Raw genomic sequence first — 24,233 nt, 5'->3', positions numbered from 1 at the left:
TGGGGAAAACCACATGGAAACCTTACCTCTCAAGTATTTTGTGAGAATGATGCAATTAAAAACCCCTACTATAGTACTGGGTTTTAACAAAATTACTTTTCCCACTGAAACCAATCACAAAGGCATTTTTATTAAAGTGAACTGAACCCTATTTTGCTGCATTTCACATGAATGGTAGTTTAAAACTCTTTATTTTTATTCATTAAAAAAATGTACCCATGGGCCCAAAGACCTCCGATATCTTTAGTTGTATGTGATAGTTCAGACATGTTTTACTTCCTTAAGATTGACTTTCTTCATCCTCTTGTTCCTGCATCTTGCATGCAAATATGGTCACTAGGATATCCCATTTGGATAATCCAGTGTCATTTCCTGAACCATTCATTCTCTTTGTTTCACTAATGTTTTCCCTTACCTGTTTCTGAGTTTTGGTCAATAAGGCTAGGGATTTAAATCAACCTGCTTTGATGGTCCAGTTCACTGTCCAATTGTTAATTTAACTAAGAACTTTCCCTTATAATTAAAATTCTTCTTCCATCCCCTTGACCCAACTCAATTTTCCATTAAGGTCCGTATCAGAAATGTATCTTATTTTTTTTCAAATATTCCAAGGAAGATATTTCATTCACATTTCCCAATAAGGATCCTCTTTTCTGGACTATACCAACATATCTCTCTTTTGCCCATAATATCATATGACTTAGCTCCTGACTGATGGGGGTTTCCCCTCATATCCTTTCTAAACTTTAGGGATTCATAAAGTAACAAAACTTCTTTCTAACCATTGTTCATTTTTTCCTCATAACTTGATTCTTGCTAAAAACGGCCTCAATGTTTCTCCCAGGATACTATACATAAATTATTTTAAGAATGCCAGTCTCAAACTTATGATTTCTAGATAGTTATCTCTCAGTTTCTCTTCCTGATTCCCAGCACCCCTCCCTGTATTCTTCTAAATATGAAATAATGACTTGGGGCATTCAGGTAACTCCTAATTGTTTTTGCCTTACTGTTTTTTTTTTAAACTGACATCTTCTCTAGCTTCTTGGGTTTTAATTGACTTGAACATGCTTCAGTAATATTTCTGAGTTTTCCCTTCTTTCCTTCTTAGTTCACAGGATCATAGATCTGGAATTGAAAGGCACTAATTGGCCCCTGAGGTCCAACCCCCTCATTTTACAGATGAGGAAACTGAGGCCCAGGGAGGTGAGGTGATTTGCTCCAGTGGCATATTCATAGTGCCAGAGGTAGGATCTGAACCCCGGTATTCTGACTCCCAAATTAGTACTTCTTCCACTACATTGTGGTTGCCTTCCCAAACAAAGAAGTTAAGTGATTTGGCCAAGGTCGCACAGTAAGAGGGTGGAATGAGTACTGTACTAGCAGACAGGAGACCTGGGTTCAAGGTCCAGTTCTGACAATAACTACATAATCTTAATAAACAAATCACTAGGCCTCACTTCTCTCATTCATCAAATGGGAATGGTTGGACTAGACGTTCTCCAAGGTTCCTTCTGGTTCTGACACACCACAAAACTTGAATACAGAATGAACTTATAATTGGAACCCTAATCTTTACTGAAATGGCAAGAACATCTGAAAAAATGGATTTAAAATTTAAGAAGCCAAAACAATCGTCCTCAAAAAAAGGTGTCCTCCCATACCAATATTGTAAGACTGTTTATGTCCTAAAAGATTCATATTCTGTCTTAGAAGCAGAACAGTATCAAATGCTTTTTGGGTTTTGGGAGATCAAGATTATTCTCTGTTTATACAAAATGCCTTAAGGGATATTCTTCTTCAAGTCAAGTACTCACTCAAAATATATTTGCATTTTCAATTTTTTTTTAAAATGTTAGTACCAGACCAAGCCCAGAGTGGGAAGAAATGTCGTCTACTTGTTTGAAAAGCTTGCTGATGGACTTCAGGCCTTGTCCCATATAACACCCCATAAGGTGCCACAGGAACACCATGGTGGAAGAAGCCTGGACCCAGGCCCTGGCTTTTCAGCTGCAACCTGAAGGTGAGGAGTTTGCAGCACTAGGCTAGGGGACCTTGGTAAATGCTGAATCAAACTTCCCTTACTCTGCTCTCAAGGGCTCAACTGAGTGAACAGATCCCCCTTCATGTGTGCCTGCATCAGCTGGGGGTGGGGGAGAAGAGGGACGTCACCCAGTTGACCATGCATCTGTTTTCATGTACAGTCCTGGAGGGGCGATAAAGAAGATAACTTGCTCTAAAAGGGTAAGGCTAGCCATGCAGCTACATTTACCAAAGTGAAAGAGTAAATTATATTTGGTGAAAAGCACTTAAATGAAAGAAAATCCCAGGGTCTTGCTGGTAAAAGACAAGAACAGGGACCTGGAACATTTGATATTTAAAGTAGACTGAAGCAAAATGCAGAAAATTGTTCTTTCACTGCCTCCGTGCTGTCGTGCCCCGCCCCCGATGATTAGAAGGGTAGGGGGGAAATGAACTAGATTAGCACAAGGCTTAGTTTGCAGACCTGAACTTGGTTTAAATGAGAGGTAAACTAAGTAAAACCGAGAAAGAAGATAAAATTTTCATCCGCTATTTTCTTGCTTGTGTTACTAACAAATCTCCCTCACCGCAAAAAAACCCCAACCAAACAAAAAAACCAACACTGAAATAAAAACTACTGTCCATACTATTGAAAATGATCAAAGCATCATTTTATGAAGTGTCTTAATTAAGCCATACCCTTTAAAGAAATTTCTAAAGTTAAAGCTTTCATTTTTAAACTGTATTAGATAGTCCCCCCCTTTTCCTAATGGTAAATCCCCATGAGAGGCATTCTTCTGAAGTAAAGGGAAGCCCCCCAAAAGTTGGAAAGGAAATCTATTTTTGATTTTGTACAAAACAGTATAAAGTATGTCATTCATTTGTCTACTGTGCAACATAAAAGGAAGGCCTCGCTGCTTCATTGCTGTTTAAAAGATATTGCTGTATATGACAGTTTGTGAAAAATATATAGTGTACCAATAAATGAAGGATATTATTAAATGAACACATTTAAAGCAAGGAAAAAAATCATCTTGCTTAATAACCAAGTACTGCTCTGCTTCCTTATTCTTTATTTTAAAACCTCTATTACCTCATTAATAGTCAAACTAAGGATTCTTAGGTACTAGAATGACTAAGTCATTGTTTTTGACTTGAGTAGAACTCAAGCCTAGAGGTCCAATTGCTTTTCCTTCTATTCTCCTTGTACTCCTACTGCCCAAAACACAGAGTTCTCATGGGACTCCTCTCTTTTTTCACTGGGCACATGTATTATCCTAGCAGAATGTAAGTTCCTTTAGGACAGGAACTATAGCTTCCATTTTTCAGAACTGTTGAACTGAAACTTCCTCCATTCAGGCCCTGATAGCAAGAGTTTACTGTTGTCTTACTTTAATTTCCTTCTACTTTTGCTTCTTCCTGTCCCATCCTTCAGTCCCTTAAGGCTAGTCAATAGCTACATTTCAATGACAGCTAATTTGATAAACTTATTGTTTAGATGTGCTAATGGGAATAGAGCATGAGATCTCTAGACAGAGCTACTTTCCTTCCTTCTTATTCAAGGTAGAGTTTACTGAGAAGTTCTTAGAGAAGAACTTTCAGGTACTTTGGGAGACCCTGCTCTGAGCACCTAGGGTTGATTCACACTTAGGATGGATGCCTGCTTCTAATTTAGGCAGCCTTGGGCCTTTTAGAAGGACTGGCCTCCAACATGTCCATTCCTGTACAGATTGAAAGAGTTCACTGCCAAGGGCTCTTCATCTTTAATTACATGCTGATAGCTGTTTTCTCCACAAGAGACTAGATGACACCTCCCCGAATCTAAATGCCCTGTGTAGTAGCCAGAGAGAACCCTAATGATGCCTGATGTCTCTTAGCTGCAGCTTTGCGCAGACACTTCCAACCAGTGGAGAGGGCACTGGAAAGCCTATGATTACCACAGATGTGTCTTTCTCTCCACTACCTCTCTTTAGATACCAATGGACTCCAGTTACTTGCTTTTCTCCATAGAAAGTATCTGGGTAAAAACGAATCTCAGAGGTGCCAGCAGGGGCCCTCAGCAGGTCTGAGAAGGGACGGCTGGAAAGCCATACCACCATAATGCAGCTCTTAGCAATTATACAGATTATTAAACTATGAGTATGGTCATGGTCTTGCAAATCTAATGCTGAAGAAATCCCCCCTCCCCCCTACTCTGCTTTTCCTGCCCAAGGGAAAGCATATCAATGGAAGCAGGTGTGAGAGAGCTGGGCTTCACATAAAGGAGATTAAAAAAAGAACAATTTTGAGGCTAAACTTGGGAGGCTATGACATAAGCATAAAGCCAGCACCTCTAGCAGACTGAAGCAAACTTCCCCATTTATCTTGTTTGCAGATGGACCACACAGAAAATCTGGGAGCAATTAGGAGAGAGGAAAAACAAACTCATTGGGCGATGGATTCCTTACATGATCTTCATGCAAGCTATTGGAGCAGGGGATCTGTATGGATGAGGACAGATAAAAGACCTTGCAGTTTGAACTTAGGAAAACAGGAGTCTATGAAAACACTGAGCACACACACACACACACACACACACACACACACACACACACACACACACAGACACAGACACAAAATCATGACCTACAATGTTAAGTTTTTATGATGACTAGACAATATGTAAACATGAATGAGGAAGGTGAGCAAAGTCTAGACAGATGCACATACAATGTAGGCTCCAACTTCCTCCTGATAGAGTCAAACAGTATTTCAAGCTGCCTTAAAATTTTAAACGAGGAATTATCATCAGTAAAAATTTGTCTCTTCAAAACTGTCCCTACAAATAGGAACTATATGTTGCTAATATTATCATAAAAAGTCCTGAATAAATACAGAAATCCCTTCGAATTTCCCAAAATAACACCCTTGCAAAAAGTTGAAATACTTCCCTTTCTATCATGTCCCTCTGAGATGTTTAGAGTTCTTTCCCTCTTTTCAAAAACTGCTTCTTCTCTGACCCTATCCCTAATAAACAAGAGGGGTAATGCTAAAAATTGAAATAGCCCCTAATGACAAAGACTGCCTAGAAGTCTCTAGTGCTTATCAACATCTCTAGCTGCAAAAGTAGAACTCACTGTCTGATAGCTTATGTTCTGCTGTGGAGCATTTAATGAATGATCAACAGATAATTTACTATTCATCTTACCTTGTGTGTGGCTACAATACAGACCATGCCTGTCCTTCCATTTATAATCCTTTGAGTTATGAACTTTTCTCTATAATAAACTAGGTACTATATTGCTTTGATTTGTGAAGAAATTTTCATTATAATGATAAAATCTTACTTTTGGGAGTGCTTTAGCCTCCTTAAATTTCTCACTTTACACCTCAATGAATACACAATACAAGCTTTGTAAGTTTCCATCTTACCATCCAATGACATGTTCATATAGTTCTAGGGTGTTTTATATGTAAAGCTATTGAACAATTCCAGAATGACCATTCAACCAAATACTAATACCTGTACCTCTTCACTGGATCTTTTTTCTGAGTGGGGAGGGCAGTTTATTATGAATATAATTTATTAAGAATTCTTTATTAATAACTTATTTTTAGTTTACAAAAAAGGTTCCTTAAAACTCAATTTATTGTGTCACTTTTGTGATAATAAATCAAGAAACTGTGGAACTTTTTTCTCTGGGCATTTACATCAATCAGAAGAAATTACATAAGGATTAGTCATGTCACTCTAGATTGTAAGCTTCTTGAGGGTAGAGACTACTTTGTTTTCTTGTCTTTGTATACTCAGAGAGCTTAGTAGAGTACCCAGCACATAACAGGTGTTTAGTAAAAATGCTCATTCAATTGCTAAAGGACTCTTTTCACTGAGGGACGTGCATAATTCTTTACTTCCAAAAAGACATCCCAAACTGAAAGAATGTTGATCTTGTCTATTAGGATGCAAACTTTTCCCAGGCACCAGGTTTTCTTCTCTTTGCTAATTTATATAGTTTTTGTCAAATCTAATTTAATCACCATAACTGAACATACCATGAAATGGTTCCATGCTGTGAGCAAGGACTCATTTGCATGACCTGCTCTCAGAGATGTCTGGCCTGCTGGTGTGCAGAAGGCAAAGGAGGTGAGGAGGTGTAATCATTTAAACATATAACACAGAGGGTAGCTCTAGCTCAGGTGACAGTCATGCTGCCACCAGGAAAAAAGAATCAATAAGCTCATCAGGCCCACTCCAAGTGGTATGGTACCAAAGGACATGCATGGCCCTTGAAGATCAGCAAGCTGAGGAATCCACATTGGCAGCCCTGTACATTAGCAAGAAACCAAACAGTGTGTAAATTCTGAGCAGAGGATGACTGGGCCAGATACCAAAACAGACTGAGTTTTCTTCTGCTTTCTAATTGTCTTTGGTAATACTGCTGAGCCTGATTTCATCTACCCTAAGTCAGAACGACTGCTTTTCCCATTTTCCACACTGGACTCAATTTGGTGATGACAGGCCACAGTACAGAATCCAGTAAGTGGAGAAAGGGCCTATACTGAGGACAGGCTTGGTGGTTAGGAGAGCCCGTGTTCCACACTGCCATAGAGACAGAGGCTAAAGTCTCAGATTTACTTACTTACTTCCTGAGGTGAAAATTTGGAGGGGGGGCAGGGGAGAGGGGAAAAGCATGAATAAATCATGATTATTTTCAAAACTGGGAAGGTGGAGAGAGATAGGGGGAAAGGGGTAGGGAGAACTGATACTTTTTTAAAAAATTAGGATAGAATTGCCCCACCTCTTTCCATTACTATCATGAAGCATAGTTTTCCCCAGATCTTTGGACTTAGTTTCCAACTCCTGAACCTGCTCCAGCAAAGTTTTATGGTAGGTATGCTTGGCCCTGTATCATAAGGGAAAGACAAAAAGAGAAGACAACACATGAGGTTTATACAGCTACAAGAAGACCCCGCATTCCCCTCTCAGAACAGAGAGGTTCATCCATGTCCAAAGGAAGGCTTGGGATATAACGAGGCATTCAAAGCCTCCATGCAAGATATAGGGCATAGAAACTGGAAGCCTTACCAGGATGCTGCTAATCAGAGCTAGCTGCTGGTCTATGAAGAACAGAATTATTCACCTACTTCACAGAATACTTACTGTTTTATGAAAACTCTAATGATCTAGGATTGGACTGTGGAGCCCCAACAGGCAAGTCATGGGACTGGCCCAGCCCTCTGCTATTCCAAGGAGAGACCTGATGATTCACTGAATATTCACAGCGGGTCAAGCAAGACATGTTTCCAACCTGTCCCAAAAGACCTTTTCATTAAAGAAGACTGAAAACCTGATTCAAGGAGCTGATCATCTTGGTTCTTACAAACCTCATCCAAATGGTCACTCATGGATACTGCTTCATTCCCTGAGCCTAAGGCTGTGAAAGAAATGTGTGTCTGTGGGGGCAAGGGAGCTGGGGGTGTCTGACTATGCCAGGCATTTCTCTCCTGTCCTTTAGGCAGCTATTACACAAATTCAAACATGGTAGGGAGGTTAATCCAGGCAGAGTTCACCCCCTTGGAATGAAGACTATGACCCCAAACCTGGAAGGCAATGAAAATATCAAGACACCCATGCTCCATTTTTGTCTGGCTAACCACTTTCCATTAGACTCTTTGATTATCTTACCTAGTGAGCTTAATATCTTCTGTGAAATGAATTGGATTTTAATGATACTCATAAAATGAAGTTTATAAACTAAGAGATGAATACATACCTAAGAATTTCTCCTCTTCCCCACAATACCTTTTATTCAGCAATAATATATTGTGCCTGAATTCCAGACATTTTCTGAGCTGTTCTCTCAAGAAACAAGCTTACCTCTTCTTGGAGATATTGGAACACCATACTTTTTACCTAAGTCCATTCATATTACTGTTCTTATAATGACCTCTACATACTTAAAAAAAATCACTAAAATCTTTGTCATTATTCTTATGCAATCTGTTGGCCACAGGATCTCTTCAAAGTAGAGACAAATCATTCTAGGCCTAGAATGTTACCACTTGGCAAGCAAAGAAAATGGAAGAGAAGGCAGTCAGAAGCATTCTGGGAAGATCTGGGCAGAGTAAAGCTGTAAGGTGGCAAAGAATTGAGATATTATCAACATGTGCTAGGACCCCCTGTTTATTTAAAAAAAGCACCTGTTATTAAAACAAACAAACAAACAAACAAACAAATAAACCCTGTGCATTTGCTGTACCACAAAAGAGATTCATCTAAGGTAGAAGAGAAGACTTAGCATATCTGGCCGAGGAATGAAGGAAGATAGGTGAGCAGATTTACCCAAATCACCAATGGTAAAATCCTTAGATTCAAACAAAAGTTAGCAGAAGGCTTTCTGCTTCATTTTTAAAGCTGGAATTTGTAGAGTTTTTAGGTGATGATAAAATATTCAGAAATTTAATTAATACTTTGAAAATTAAAAAAACTTATCTTCTTAACTTATACATATATTACTATATATATACATACACATATATATAATTCTCTCCGTATAATACACATGCATATCTAAAAACTGCCCCTTTATTATGTAATTTTCAATGAGACATAATTTAGCTGTATAGACTACATTATTTTTAATGTCATGATGTGTCCATTAACTTTCAAATCTTAATTATATATGTATACATTACCTATGTTTAACCAAAATGAATTCTAAGACAAAACACAAACTTCTTACACTCTATATTAATCTGTAACTGATGAGTACTCTATATGCACTATATATGTATACAGTTTGTCCTTCTCACTCCAGAGTAACATATCAATAAAAAGCTAATCACATAATATTTAAATAAAAGAAATACCTTCATATCAATGAGACTATCATTGCAGATAAAAGGCTGTGGCTTAAAGACAAAACTATGGCAATTTTATGGAAACTAAATAGTATGTGTTTGGTAATGGAACATCCAAAAGAACATTGAGTAACATTACCACTTAATCTGGCTAAATGTCGCTGGTTGTTTTTAACATATACTTTTCATTATGCCCATTTTTGAAAGACTATCTGTTAAGTCAGGCCAGTTGCATTTAATTCAAAGGGTAAGCACAGAAACTACTTCCCCAACTTATGAACATCCGACTCATATGTTTTCTCACATACCCAAATACCTGGCTGGCCTGTGCTATTTCAGGCAGGCTCTTCCCAGAGACTGAGAACTGGTTCTTCTGACCTTCTGACCCCTGACCATCTAGATGGTTAGCAAGGAGGTTGGTTTGGGAAGAGAAAACATGTCTTTGGTGCCACCATGATCCTTTTGGGGATGGGGGTTTGAAGGAACTATGGCCTAGGTTTTGAGAGCTGTTCAAGGATGAAGACCTAGATGACAGGAGTCTTCTGCGTAATGGGCCTTCCTACCCCACTCTGGCTCCCCTATCACCACACATTTGTTATTGTATCATGTAAATCTGGAATTTTCTAAGAAGAGGGAGTGCTACATTGTCTAACTCTACTCTCAATTCCTAAATTACTCACATTCCCCTCCAACCCCAAGTCCTCTCAGTTTCCTCCTTCACCTTCTCAATGGTCCTGAATGAGTTTCTGGCACCTCTATGCACTAGGCCTATGTTCCCTAATTTAGTGTTATGTTGTGGAATACATTTCTCCCTGTAGAAACTATGCTATAAATGGTGTTTAGGTTGTCAGACTAGCTCATAAAAACCCATTTATAACCTATAAGGTAGTTGGAATACTACAAATCTACAAGGGTATCTTTTGCCTTTAGTTTTCTTAGTAATTGTAGATTAACATTGCTCCTAAAGCAGAATGTGTTCAGAATTCCACAACGACTTAGAGAAGAAATTTCAGAACATGTAGTGGTGGGTTACTAATGACTCATATTGTACCCAATATGGAGTGGTATTGATCATGATGATGTATTATTCATAATAACCTTGCTTAGTTGTACAGCACTTATTTGCATATTTTTATGGTCTCTTCTTTGATCATTGTAGAACCCTGTACGATAGGCAGACAAGTCTAATTAGGCTCATTTGATGCATGATTCAACTTTAAGTGACATGCTCAATATAACATACCTAATAAATATGAAAACCAAGATGAAATCAAACCCAGGTCTTCTAACTTAAATACCTATTCAAGTCTCACCTCAACCCCCCCCTTAAAAAAAAGTCCTAAAATTGGACAAGTAACTCCAAAATCTTTGCTTGGAAATATATACTTGTGGATTGGATAAGTCCTAATACTAAGAGGTCAAAAGGCATTTACAAATTAGTTACTGGTACACTGGCATCTCACTGAGGCATGAATGTGAATCTGGATTTGGTGTTTCTGAGACAGGCTTTAAATGGAGTAAATTTGCAAGGGCTACTTTGATCAGCCCTCATCTGTATTAAGCACTGTTAGAATAGCAGTGGGTTGGGCCCTGGTACAAATCTCTGTGTTTGTATTAGGTATTAGTATCATCTCTGACCAGTGGGTAGGTTTTAAGTCTTCAACCTCGTTAGAAACTTGAATATTAGAAACCTTGTGTTTTCTATGGCTTTTCCATTATCTTAGTTTCTTTTTTTGCCTTAACACAGGTAACTGTTTCCTCTCCCTGAGATGCATAGGGGTTGAGAGTCAGCAGATCAAAAGGAAACATTAGATCTTCTGAGTGCTCTCACATGCACAAAGATACTAGCTAAAAGGAAATGAGCTTAATTACATGGTTCAGAAGTTACCTGTCCTTTATATGTTTAAGCTGTTTGTTGCTTTATGTTTTGAGTTAAGTGTCTATGGGGGATTATGGCAAGGGAAAGAATGGTTGGATATAATACAAATTTAGGAAATGATAACTAAGCTCCTGAAGGAAATATAATAAAGTAAAAAGAAATCCTCTCAAATGAGTTCACTGTCTTTAGAGCTCTAACAGATGATTTTAGGGCAAATAATGAATTTTCCATTGCTGAGAGATAGGCAGGTTGGGAGATTATATAAAAAAGTCATCATAGGCAAATAACTTGGAAAAGTGTTAAGGTTTTCTCAGGCAATTTAAGATTTCTACTTCTGTAACCAAATACCTTTTAGTCAAGATCATATTTGTCTGACAAAGCACTTTAAATCAAAGGTAATAATAATAACAATAACTAGCATTATATATAGTCTTTCATGGTTTGCAAAGCACTTTACAAATATTTTATTTTATCTTCACAACAATCCTGGGAGGAAGATGGTATTGTTATCCACATTTAATAGCTGGAGAAACTGAGGCAGACATTAGTTAAGTGGTCACACAGCTAAGTAAGTATCTGAAGCTGGATTTGAATTTTTTTTTTGACTCTCGGTCAAGTACTCTAAGCCACTGCACCACCTACTTCCAATCCCCTCTTTTTACCCTTAGAAGTTACGGTAATCATATGTAAGGGTAGAGATAAATTGGATAGAAAAACCAGCAGGGACCCAGGAGATTGGGGTAGCAAATCTCCTCAAGGACTTTTGGAAATAGCTGAGAAAAATTAATCTTTGGAATGGGACAGAATTTTTTAGCTTTTTCAATAAGAAGGGGCATTACCAATGAATGGAATTTCTCTGTTCTTGGTCCAATCCAGGAAGGAAGGAAATCTCACAATACTGTCCTACTGGCTCATTACATACTTTGTCACAAAACCTAACACTAAATTCTATAGATGCTCCTTGATTTATATCAACTGTTAATTAATAATTATTTCCCCTAAATAATGAAGTTCAAAAATTGGGAATGTGGTCGGCTTTCAGTCATCAGAGTGACTGTGTATTCATAACAATACGGTAAGCAAGAAAGAAAAATGCTGCATGGTTTCCAAAACTGAAATTTAGGACTTGAGACTAGAGTTAAACAATGTGGCACTAACTGAGCCAAGTATTTAATAATAAGCTTCCTCTTCTCAGAAATGGAGGGAAGACATTCCAGATTTAGTTGACTCAACAGCAAATGTTTCAAGCTCAGGGCTGAAAGGAACATGGTATGCGATAAGTGGTCTGTATGATGATAGCTGGATTATTTGAACAAAAGAAAATCATAGAACTCAGTTTGTCAGAACAAGAGTCCATTCTGGTTTGGGACTAAAATGCCTATCCCAAGCAGATTGTCTACATCCCCAAGGATTCTCCTAGTGCTAGAGTACCTGCAGAATCTCTCCCAAACCACCTTTCCCTCCACTGCTGGGTACACCTTCTGCATTAGGCGATATCTTTTGTTTGGTTCATATGTGGACACACAGGCTTGGTGCTGAAAAACAGACAGCCGTGTGCAAATACTGCAGTGCAACAGGCACAAACAAAAGTCACCTCTTCGTTTTCCCCTAAAGTGCTTCTTTTCAAGGCTCTTGGTCCTCGCTCAAGTTTTGTCTGACCGAGGCACTGGAAAGGAAATGTACTTTTACTTCTTCCATATGGTGAGGTTGCAAGCTGTCATTTGACTTATCCTAGTTAAAATATAAATGGTGTTAATTTTACAATGACAGCAGGCAAAAAAAAAATCCTGTTTGAGGGAACAGATTAAGTTTCTTGACTGTGACAGGGGCCTCCTGCTTAAAATCCATTGGGGGAAAAAATCCAGAAAATCAGACAGTAAGGTATAGGGTTTTGGTCTAGTGAACTTTCTCATCTCTGCACATTGTCTTTAACAAGGAAGTTGTGGGGGGAGCGGTGAGAGTGGAGAGTGAAAGGGGAGGCAGGGATATTGTTGTTGAAATCCCATTAGGCTAAAACTGAGTTTTAGCAACAGAATTTTCAGGAGACTAATTCTAGATGATTAAATCTTAATCAACTGAGACCACTTTACAACAAAACCAATGCTTCTCATTCATTACCAGGAAGAAGTAGTCATGCATGCAGGTAAGTCTGAGGGCACACTTGTCAGAAGGCGATTTGTACTTGATTCTCTTGCTGGATACAGAAAACCTGGTGGACAATGATTGCATTGTGCTATTTTGGGGCCATTTCCTAAAAGACCAAATGTGGGGCATGGCATTCAACTCTCAGTTAGAGTCATGTTATGCCTTTTCTCAGAGGATTCTGAGCATCATTTAATGGAAAACACAGTTTTGGCACTTAGCATGGTGGTGGTGGTGGGGAGTCATTAAATCACTGTATCTATAAAACTGGACCCAGACTAAGCCCAAGAAGATGAGAACTACTGAATTTATCTCAATAGCTAAAAACCTTAGTGAGTCGCTGACAATTTTATACAGCATATTTTGGGTTTTTATATATTTTTTCACATTAGGTATCATCAGTTGTCAAGATAATGCCAAAATGAAAACTTCTTCAAAAGATATATTCTTAACTGTCAGGCAAGAACAATTCTCATTGAAGGTGGGAGGAAGGGAATGACAAAAATGAAACCTGATGTCTTTTCTTGGAAGCCTCAGATTAAAGCCATAATTTACTACTTTTGGGTCTCCCCTCCCCCTCCCCATCCATAATTATGCTTTGTCCAAAATGTAGCCAGGTTAGGAAATCTACATCTTCAGAGAAACTGGCAAGTATTTGTGTGAAGGCTTGGGCACCCCTAAAATAAAAGCAAAAATTGTTCTCTTTAGACCAGTGACTCCACTTACATATTTAGCTATAATTTACAATGTTTTACAATTTATTTCATTGTTTCATAATATGTAACAACTATTCTTGAAACTGTACAAATCAAATTTTAAAAACTGGGATGATTTCCCTCACCCTCCCATATCATCGTGTTGGAAATGCTTTGTCTTTATTTCTTATTAACCATACATTGTGAGGGGCTCCAAATGCTTTTGTTATTTCTTTGCCTCCCCCTGACCCTTGGTCATGTGTTTGGTTATCTGTAAGCCAATACTTCAATGAACCTGGGGAATTGCTATTTGAAGGAGTCCTGCTATGGATCCCTTCGATAAAGTGAAGAATCCTTTTAAAATCTGAGAACATATTATTTGCTTACTAGTGATAGAAGTACTTTTGTTTAAAGCCCATTAGGAAAACATCCAGAAAATTAGACAGTGAGGCTTTTGGCTTAGTGAGCTTTGTAATCAACGCTCATTCTTTCTCTAAAATGGTGGAAAGGCTTTGCTGTTGAAATCCCCACATTCAGGGTCAGTAATGGGATTTTTAAGAGACTGATTTAAGATGACAGAATCTTACTTGACTGAGACCATTAAAAAAGAAAACAAAAACAAATGAACCAGTGCCATTCACTCACTACCAGGAATTAGGAGTCATCTAACCCTTGCAGGCAAGTCTGACAGCACACTTGGGAGGAGTTGGCTTTTATCTGATTCTCTGGTTGAGAATCGAAAATCCAGTAGACAATGACTGCATCGTGGCACTCTTGGGCTGGAGAAGCAAATTTTGGAAATCACTGTCTTTTTTCCCTCCTCATTTCTATTTATTATAAGTGAGTTTTACCACCAGGCCAGGCCTACAATAACTGAATATCTAGTTTTGACTCCTGTAAAGCACAAATGGGATTCAAGATTTGAGCTCCTGAGACCTAAACTTATTGGTTATTGTTTTAAGAAAGAAAATAATTATATATGAATGTTGGTAACTGCAAACTCAGGTAGGTAGAGAGTGAGGGAAAAAGAAGAAGGAATTGTAGGCCCAAGGATAAAGGATGAGAATGAAGAAAGTGTTCAAAAGGTGTGAGGGAGTATAAAGCCTGTGTCTTTCAGATGCTGTGTTCCTTTTTTAGAATGGGGTTTGCATTACAACTTAATGCTAAATTCTTATTGAGCCATATGCAGGCAAGATAGCTTAACTGACCTTAGATAGAAAGAATCTCATAAGAATTTCTAGGGCATTTAATATTCTGATGAGACTTTCAGCTTAATTTGAATGATAATACTGATACCAGAAGAGATTATGATCATTATTAATACATTTACATTGTTATTTCATTTGTCCACTTACGCTGTCCATGCTAAATCTTTAAGTAAGCATGTCCCAGGCACCAGAAGCAAACCCAGCCAGAAGTATCCACATCTTAACACCATTCCTGCCTGCAAAGAAAAAGAAATGAATGCTTAGTACCAATACTTTTACCTAACCAGTCAATGAAGATTGTTTTCACAACTAGAAAGAACAATGTAACATCCAATTCTATGGGAAGCAAAACATAGTCCCCAAGATCAATATATTGATTTTTTTTTTACCAAAGCTCATATCCTGTTATGTGACATAGTTATGAAGGCCATAAATATATGTTCCTATTAATTAATTCAATAAATATTTACTAAATATCTCTTTGCTTGGCATACAAAGATGAATAAGACAAAGATAAATAAGTCTCTGCCCTTCAAAGAGCTTACAATCTGGGATGGTAGTGGTGGTGCTACATCACAAATATTACTAATATAAAGCTGACCTGAGGCTTGGTAAAGAGGCAGTTGATGCATATGTAGGGTGACAGACTGGAAAAATACGAGGGTTCAGAGGACCAAAGGTTATGATATGGATGAAAAACAGATCTAAAACAAGTGAAAGAATGGGAGAGGTAGGAAGATGAGAAGTTGTCATCAGATAGGGGAATTTCTTGGTGGTCCTAAAGGAGGAAAGGTTGTAAATGATGGTGTGGTTGCACCACTGGGACACAGAAACAGAACTGAAATAGAGGTCATTGAGTCCATCATTGTTATGTAAATGTAACTGTGAGGCATGGGTGTTGAAAAAGTAATTCATAGAGATATTCAAACTTCCAAGAATGGGAGGTAGTGGATAGACAGTTTGTTAAGTTTAAGTTACTAAGGAAGGTGAGCAGACATCCCAGAAGTTGGTAGACAATGGTAATTAAGATGGGGAAAGGGTGACTTAACCCTGTGTTCATGATTACTTCCTTCTTCTAGAGAATCTTTTCCTCCTTGCATTTCTATAACACTACTTTGATCTTTCTCATGAGGTCTTTGCAGGATAATCATTCACGTCCTGTCCCCTAGCATAAGTATGCTCTAGGGCTCTGTCACAGGGCCTTTCTTTTTTCTCTACTATATATCTTTTGGTGGTCTTATCAGCTCCCCAAGATTCAACTATGTAGATGACTTCCAAACCTCTAGCCCTCATCTCCAGAGGACTCCTCCCAAATGCTTGCTGGACAGCTCCCCCTGAATGTCCCATAGACAACTCAAGTTCAGCACGTCCAAAACGAAACTCATCTTTCTTCTTAAACCCCTCTATCCAGCTAACTTTGCTGTTTCTGCAGAGTATACCAGCATTCTTTCAGCCACTCACGTTGATAACAAAGGTGTCTTTCTTAACTCTTTTCTCTCATCCCCATATTCTGCAAAATGTTAAATGTCATTGATTCTGCCTCAGCTTCTTTCAATAACTGTCCCCTTGTTTCCACTAACTCCACAAATGTCCTAGTTTTTAGATCCTCACTATCTCTTATCTGGACTGTTATCATACCCTCCCAATTGGTCTATCTGCCTCCTGTCTTAGTCCCTTTCTAGTCCATCCTTTACATAGCTGCCACGCTGTCAATGTCCCTCCCCTCCTCAAGAGGCTGCAGAGACTCCCTATCTTTAGAATAACATATAAATTCCCCCATATAGCATTTAAACCCTTTATAAACTTGCTTCAGCCCACCTTTCCAGGATGACTACACATTAGTCACCACTCTCCAGCCAAACTGTCTTAGATGCTTTTCCTTATACATAACATTCCATTCCTTTTGCACAGGTGCTCCCCCTACTTTGAATCTCTTCCTGCCTCCTCTCTCCTATCTGGAACTCCTGGCTGTCTCACTTTTGAATTTGTATCCTCAATGCTAATACAGGGTAGGCACTTAAATCCGTATCAATCAATACGTACACCACATACATTTCTAACTCTTTACCTATGCTCACTTTTTCCTTCACTTCCATCACCCACACCCAATACTCTTCCACAAATACCATATTCACAAATCCAAACCTTTTATTTTATTAACTCTTTAATCTAGTTGTTGTCTTATATGCTAGATGATCAAGCAGGAAACTTGGCCAAAAATAATTCACTTATGCTAAGAAGAAATGTGGAGGTTTAGAAGTGGTTTTATTATTATTTTTCACAACCAGTATCAGAATCTGCCTCATCACTCATTGTAAAAACAGTGTCTCTAGGGTTTCCACCTGCTCGACTCTCATCTGGAAAACATGGAATTGAATGTGTCTGGAATAAAGTTTGCTCCTCCTCTAAGTCCATCAAAAAGATAATTATTGTGCTGGGCAAAGTGATAAATGGTGAAATAATTTTATTTTTGTTTGCAAAGCTAATCACTGGGTTTTTAACATTTCCCTGATGTGATAAGGGCACCTAATGAAGCCTCCAGTTGGTAGCTGAGTAAGTAAAGCATTAAGATGATAAGAGGATTGCCAAACCAGGCATCATTTCAGAACTGATCATTAGTAATAATTAATAATAACAGAAATAACAAAAGCTAACATTGATATAGCAATTTAAGGTCTGAAAATACTTGCCACATAGTATCTAATTTGATTGATATTAATAAGTATGGTGGTCTTACTTGAAGACCATATAAGAACAGTAGCAGAATGGAGGAAATCTGAAGGAAGCTGTTGGGATGAATGATACTAAGGTGAGGCTAACTTATACATCTTGCTTAGGGGGAATTTTAAGTGGTGTTTTAAAGTAGGACTCCTTAAACTTTTTCCACTCACTCATGACCCCTTTAGTGCTTCTTAAAACTGTGGGTTGTGACCCTGGGGGGATAAAACCACCCTTTCTAAGCATAGCAAATTATGTGTGAGGGATTGCTTGTCTCCTTATCGCCCACCTATCTTTTTTGGTCTTTGGCTAGCTTATTTGTGAACAGAAAGGGACAAGACTAATTTTAAGGGCATGATACTCTTTCACTGTACAGGAGCAATGACATGAATTTAATTCTGGGCCCTGTAGCATGTCAGACCCTGGTATAGAGTGAGAGGGGGAAAATACTTTTGGGAACATTTGGCTCTACCACATGTATTTAGTCATCAATGACAGTGATAAACAAGTATAACCTCCCTTTTCCTCCCTTCTATAAAGGCTCTGGAGCCTTCCCTACTTGGAACTCCTGAGGCTCAAGTGTTATTTTTGAATTCCGGCATCCTGAATATTTTCTATCACACTGAAGCTTCTTTTGTTAATCACTTTCTCACCTTTATTTTAGGAAGAATGACATGGCAAGAACACAGTAATGTAGGGTGGCTATGTCATAGTTCAGATATACTTAGTAGTAATAACCTTCAGCAGCCTTGGTTAAGCAGCAGGTGCTCCCAGATGCTGCTATCATTTAGAGAGTTCAAACCCTCATAGTGTTAGCAGAGTGACAGATAATATGGGCTTTTTTTTTTTTTTGCTGCAGTGGTAACCAAAATACATGGCATGTTAAAATACTTGTACATACCATGCCACTTGTCAGGAGAGGAAATAAACAAATTCCAGGGAGATATTAAGTTGCCAGTTTCCTGCAATCACTTATGCCCTCTCTTTACCATCCAAGATGTCGGCAGTGCTGCCAATTTTAAGTTTAGATTTACTGAACATGGAGAAAGGAGCATCAGAGCCATACTTTGTAAAATGTGCTTAAGACTATTCTGCCACTGGCTTATTTCAGAATTCTAACAAGCTGGCAATTAAACAGTTTGTAATGGAAAGCCACTCTTCTTCCAGCGCAACATGTGGTTCTTGAATGAGTTCTTGTGTGCCTCTTTTAGGAAAATGCCAATCCCCAGAGAGAGGATGAAAATGGAAACCAGATCCAGTTGCACATTAAGAAGGCACCATCCTTTGGGTTCTGCCAGGCATTTGCACATACTAATAGGGCACAATCTTCAGTTTTAGTGTTCATAGGAAAGTTAGGACAGCAGCATGAGATATACAATCCAGTTGCAGAGCTAGGTGCTTCACTACTGTATTTTTACTTTGAGAATGAAAAAAGCAAATGTTTCTGAGAGGTAGAGCTAAATAAGGCAAGTGTACTATAGAGTCCTCGTCTTAACTGTACAACCTACATTGCCTAATCGATACTTCTGACATCTTATCTATTATCAATACCTCTTCGTTTGTGTTTTTTTCCCTTTCAAAATTTTAAAAGATATCTTCTGTTTTAATGTTCCCTTCATTTTTGAATACACTGCCCCTTACCCTCCCACAATGAGCCATGCCTTGTAACAACAACAACAACAGCAAGATAGATTAAAACTATGTAACCAATACATTGATTGAGTCTGACAGTATAAGGCAGCATTCTACACTCTATAGAGTGAGAGGGGGAAAGTCTCTCATTTCTGCCAAGAAGTGGGGAGGAAAATTTTTTCATCTCTTCCTCAGGGCCAAACTTGGTAATTAGAATTACGAAGCATTCTGTTTTATATTTTTTGGTCTTTTCATTTTCATAAATGAATTGAATGAATAAAAATTTCAATTTCATAAATTTATAGTAATTTATATGGTTTTCCTAGTCCTGCTTACTTCATTCTGAATCAGTTCATATGTCTTCTCAAGTTTCTCTTTTTTCTTCATATTCATAATTGCTAATCCTTTCATCACAGAGTTCTTAGAGTTCAGCCTTGGAGTCATAATGACCTGAGTTCAAATCCTCACTGTGGCAATACTAAGTTATAAAACCACGGGGAAGTAGCCTGAACTTCTCAGTGCCCCAGGTAGTTCGTTAAGACGGTAAGTTATACAGGAGTCACTGATTTATGTCAGGGGAGGGACTTTTCATCCTGGGAGGTCCCCACATCAACAAAGTCACAGGTATAGGTTTTAAAAAGAGACATGAAAAATAATGGCATAAATTACTATTTTTATCATTTGTAAAATAATGGTGGGAATATTTTTAAAATTATTTTTTCCCATTTGTTAGAGTGTAGTATATACTTATATGCATATTATAAACACACACACACACACACACACACACACACACACACATATGGCCATGGACCATAGTTGGAATATTTGTCAAACTGACCAGAATGACTACAAAGCTGTGTTCATTGTAAACTTATACTTTATGCTACAATTGTACACTGATGGTACCCTGTAGGGCCCTGAACAAATAAATACCTGTTGAATTAAATTAATCTCAGAAACATCATCTGAATCACTTAACATCCTGAAGTGGCATATACTTGTTGTTTTAAGTATTCTAAATGGTCTAATAACAATTGTTACATTTAACTAAACCAACAACTAAAGTCGTTGCTTTGATTATTCTAAGATTGCTCCTATGCTTCACGTTCACTTTTGTTTTCAGAGAGCTTTTACTTTGGTTATCAGCTGTGGGAATGTGTTATTAGTCTCAACTTTCAGAGTTGGGAATTTAACCATTTACTTAGAAGAAACAGTCGATATGCATGTGTATGCAGTAGGAATGAAAACATCATCTTTAGCAGTCTTTCAGCTTTTCTACCTCTCCCCGAGTTGGTTAGAACTTGCTCATATCCTGGATTCATGGGATGGGATTTACAAATGAGAGGAACTTTAAGGGGAAGAAGCTTTTCCTGAAAAGAACGATTTAGACCATGTGAAGGCCTTGGCCTGCTTTCTGCAGGTACAGAAACCCCCTGGATCCATGTCTAACTTCCTAGCACCAGTTGTACAGGTGAGGTGGTGACTGACGACAGTGCACGGTGGTCTTCCTTTTGTGACTGCTTTGAATAAGCTCATAACAAAGACACCTGTATGCTACAGCAAGACAGAGAGACCTGGATTCCAGGGTGAAGAATGTCCTCGGGTCCTAAAGAAGGCCCCACAAGTTAGCTGCCTGATCCCAACCATAGAAAGTTCAGCTCTTCTATCAATAGAGATGGACTACAGCTTGCTATTGTTCTCCTGAGGATATGGACTATGGGCAGGGTGTATGATTGTGTTGGAGGGGTCTCTTCATCATCAGCTCCCAATCCATTTCTGGTCTAGCTCATAAATCCCAGGGAGTTGTCCGAAGTATTATAGAAGGTAAATGAACCTCAGAGTCACTCAGCTAGTAAGTTCGGAGGCAAAATTTAAACTCAAGGCCACCATTCTCCATGAGGCCATGCTGCTGCTTCTCTATTCCCCCATCTTACATGAACATTTCAAATGGTGGGGCTCCAAACTGGCCTGCTCAATGTCAAATTCCATGCAAGGATTAATGACAACACATTGTGATGTCAAGCTCCTAGCTAAGAAGCTGGCTTTTAGACTCTACTAAAGAAGGGAAAATAGGCCTATCCCAAGGCGCAGTTGCCAACCCTCTATTTTTCTCTAATAAGCATAACTCATATTTGGCTAGTGCTCTGTGAGCTAAGTAGTGCAAATGTCATTAACCAGTCAGTTGCCAAATCTTGTTGCTTCTACCTCCACAACTCCCAACATCTGGCCTCTCCTCACTCGAGGACCTCCTAACTCCTCACTCAAGAGTGTTGCAACGGCCTCCTCATGTCTTTCTTTAGAGTCCTTTCCCTCTCCAGTTCATCCTTCCAACTGCTGCCAAAGAGATTTTCCTCAGTGCACATGTGACCGTGCCACTCCTCTACTAAACAAAATTCAGTAGCTCCCTATTATCTCTATTCAACTGTTAAAGCCTTTCACAATCTGGCCCCAATCCATCTTTCCAAACTCATTGTATGTTATTATTTCCCCTCCCACACTCTGCATTCTAGCCAAACAGGCCTTCTATGTTCCTCCCATATAACCCTAGTTCTCTGCCTCTGTACCTTTGCATTGGCTATTCTTCATACTTAGAATACATTTTCTTCTCCCCAATTTCAAGGATCGTCCTTTCCTGATCCTAACTGTTAGGAATATATCCCTGAATACCTGTCATTACATAATTTGTATTGATTAAATATATATGTATATATATATATATATATATGTATATACACATGTTTATTACCTATATATAGCCTTTTTTATTTAGTATTTTATTTTCCCCCAGTTCCATGTAACAAGAATTTTTAACACTCATCTTTAAAACTCTGAGCTCCAAATTCCCTCTCCCCCCACTGAGAAGGCAAGCAATTGCATGTGTAGTCATGCAAAACATATTTCCATATTAGTACATGTGAAAGAAAACATAGACCAAAAAAAAACTTTAAGAAAAACTTCAGGTAAAAAAAGTATGTTTCAATCTGTATTCAGATACCATCAGTACTTTGATGGATAGCATTTTTCATCATAGGTCCTTTAGAGCTGTCATGGATCATTGTATTGCTGGGAATAGCTAAGTCATTCACAGCTGATCATCTTACAATATTGCTGTTATTTTGTACACAGTACATTTCACTTTGTATCAGCTCATGTAAGTCTTTCCAAGTTTTTCTGAGAGCTGAGAGCATTCTGCTCATCATTTCTTATAGCACAATAGTATTACTTAAAAATCACATAATGCATTTTGTCGACCATTCCCCAATTGATGGGCATCCCTTCAATTTAGAAGTCTTTGCCACCACAAAAAGGGCTGCTATAAATATTTTTGTACACGTAGGTCCTTTTCCTTTTTGTTTTTTATCTCTTTTGGGATACAGCCAGTGGAAATACCTGGAGTTGGGAGATGCAGTGTCTTGTTTGAGTCACTGACTGTCTCTTCTACCTGATTCCCTTTACTATCTTCCAAGACTCAAATGCTCACTTAGATTAAGGCCCTACTATGGCATGCTGAGACTATTAGGCTCTTTTAACTGGCATTCCTGACTTAAGTCTTTCTCCACCTTTAACCTATCCTCCACACTGCCACCTTAAAATATTACTTTGTATGTCACTCTCCAGTATTCAAAAAACTTCAAAGACTTCCCACTGTCTATGGGATTAAAGTCCAAATTTCTTAGTCTGCCATTTAGGACTTTCCATAATCTGATTCCATCCTACCTCTTCAAACTTCTCCTATCATATTCCTACATGAGCTCCATCCATAATGATCTTTTCTCATTAATGATCTACTCTGAATGTCCACCTCCACATTTCCATTAAAAATGTAGCTCAACTCCTATCTTCTGCCTCTGCCATTTATTCCCTTTATGACCATGTACTCAGCCTCAGTTTCCTCATCTATAAAATTAAGGAGTTGAGTTAGGTGGACTCTAAGGTCACTTCTACTCCTACATCTATAATCCTGTTATAGGGTCAGAGGTGTCTGTGAAATTATCCCTGCCAACTGTAGCCTTTGGTGATAATTTTATCCCATGTCCTCCTGTGATGATAGTGTCTGTACTATTCATTTAGTTCTTACAGTCTGGCATTAGTTAAATTCTTACATAGCCATGCTGTTTCCTTAACTAGACAATAAGCTCTCTGAAGATGGAGATCATGTCTTACTCCTTTAAACAAATCCCCAGGATTTAGGCTCTTGCTGTATCCCTTGTGAATGCTCAATAAATATTTGTGGAGGATGTTGCAGTGTGCATATTTTGAGGGATGCTTAGCAGTAGCCTTAAGTGTATACTCTCACACATACTTCAAAACTTCAACACTTCAAGCTAAAGGGAGGGATCTTGATTTAACCAACTCCTTTCTGAACTACTGGCAAACTGAGTACTGTGATAAATCTTAGTTCAAGTCTTTATAGTGTCCAAGAAATCCATCGCTTAAGAAGGGGGTAGAGACTACCTACCTCCTCTATAAGGAGCCAGGGGTACTTCTCCACAGAGAAATCAGATAGCTTATTCTAATTGTTTTTGACAATAAAAACCATTTTTTTTGGAAAATTCAATATTTTAAATAAGAGAATCTTACTATCCCTCCACCATTAGAATACATGTATTTCCCTTTTCCTGAAAGGGTACTTTGCTTCTCACTCATCTTCCAAATGCTTGTGAAGTTAGAAGGAGGAGGAGGCATAGCCTCGCATGTTGATTGGTACTTCTTCAGTCTCAGCTTCTAAGGTTGAATGACCTGGCTTACATACTTTATGCCAGTCACTCCCATCTGGCCAGACTGCCTTCCCTTGGGTAGGGTCGTGTCTACAAGCGATTTTCCCCTGCTGTTTTTCTCTTTAACTCTGACAGTCACAACTGAGCAGCCAGCAGACCCCAGGGATTCCCTCCTCCTGACTTGGCCCCTTTTTTTTTTAAACCAATACTCTTCTCTACCTGAAATTCATTCCTTCTTTCCCCTTCACTGTCTTTTCTGTTTGAGAAATGACCTGTGCCAGACACAGCTTTCATAATATCAAAATGAAATTTGTAAATGATCCATTTCTAGGTCCCAAATGTGAGAAATTTAAATAATAATGCTTTATTCCTCTAT

The 24,233-nt window shown here is 38.4% G+C and overlaps 1 protein-coding gene across 6 annotated transcripts in view; it reads right to left on the bottom strand.

Annotated features, from left to right (window-relative positions):
* Positions 1–24,233, bottom strand: part of ATP8A2 (ATPase phospholipid transporting 8A2) — a 756,382-nt gene that overhangs the window by 29,983 nt on the left and 702,166 nt on the right. For 4 of the 6 annotated variants that reach the window (XM_020997141.2, XM_020997145.2, XM_020997146.1 and 1 more), the window contains exons 34-35: positions 14,934–15,022; positions 6,801–6,905 (exon numbers count right to left, since the gene is read on the bottom strand). In XM_020997141.2, the coding sequence (XP_020852800.2) occupies positions 6,801–6,905; positions 14,934–15,022 (194 nt within the window). Of the gene's footprint in view, positions 1–5,671; positions 6,327–6,800; positions 6,906–14,933; positions 15,023–24,233 lie in introns of those variants that run through there. The other 2 variants (XM_078147076.1, XM_078147075.1) reach the window with 2 other exon arrangements.

Source organism: Phascolarctos cinereus, unplaced genomic scaffold, assembly GCF_003287225.1.
Source record: "Phascolarctos cinereus isolate Bilbo 61053 unplaced genomic scaffold, phaCin_HiC Scaffold_726;HRSCAF=1367, whole genome shotgun sequence".
NCBI classification, from domain to species: domain Eukaryota; kingdom Metazoa; phylum Chordata; class Mammalia; order Diprotodontia; family Phascolarctidae; genus Phascolarctos; species Phascolarctos cinereus.
The sequence above is the reverse complement of the archived record's forward strand: the minus strand, read 5'-3'. Positions and strand labels throughout refer to the sequence as shown.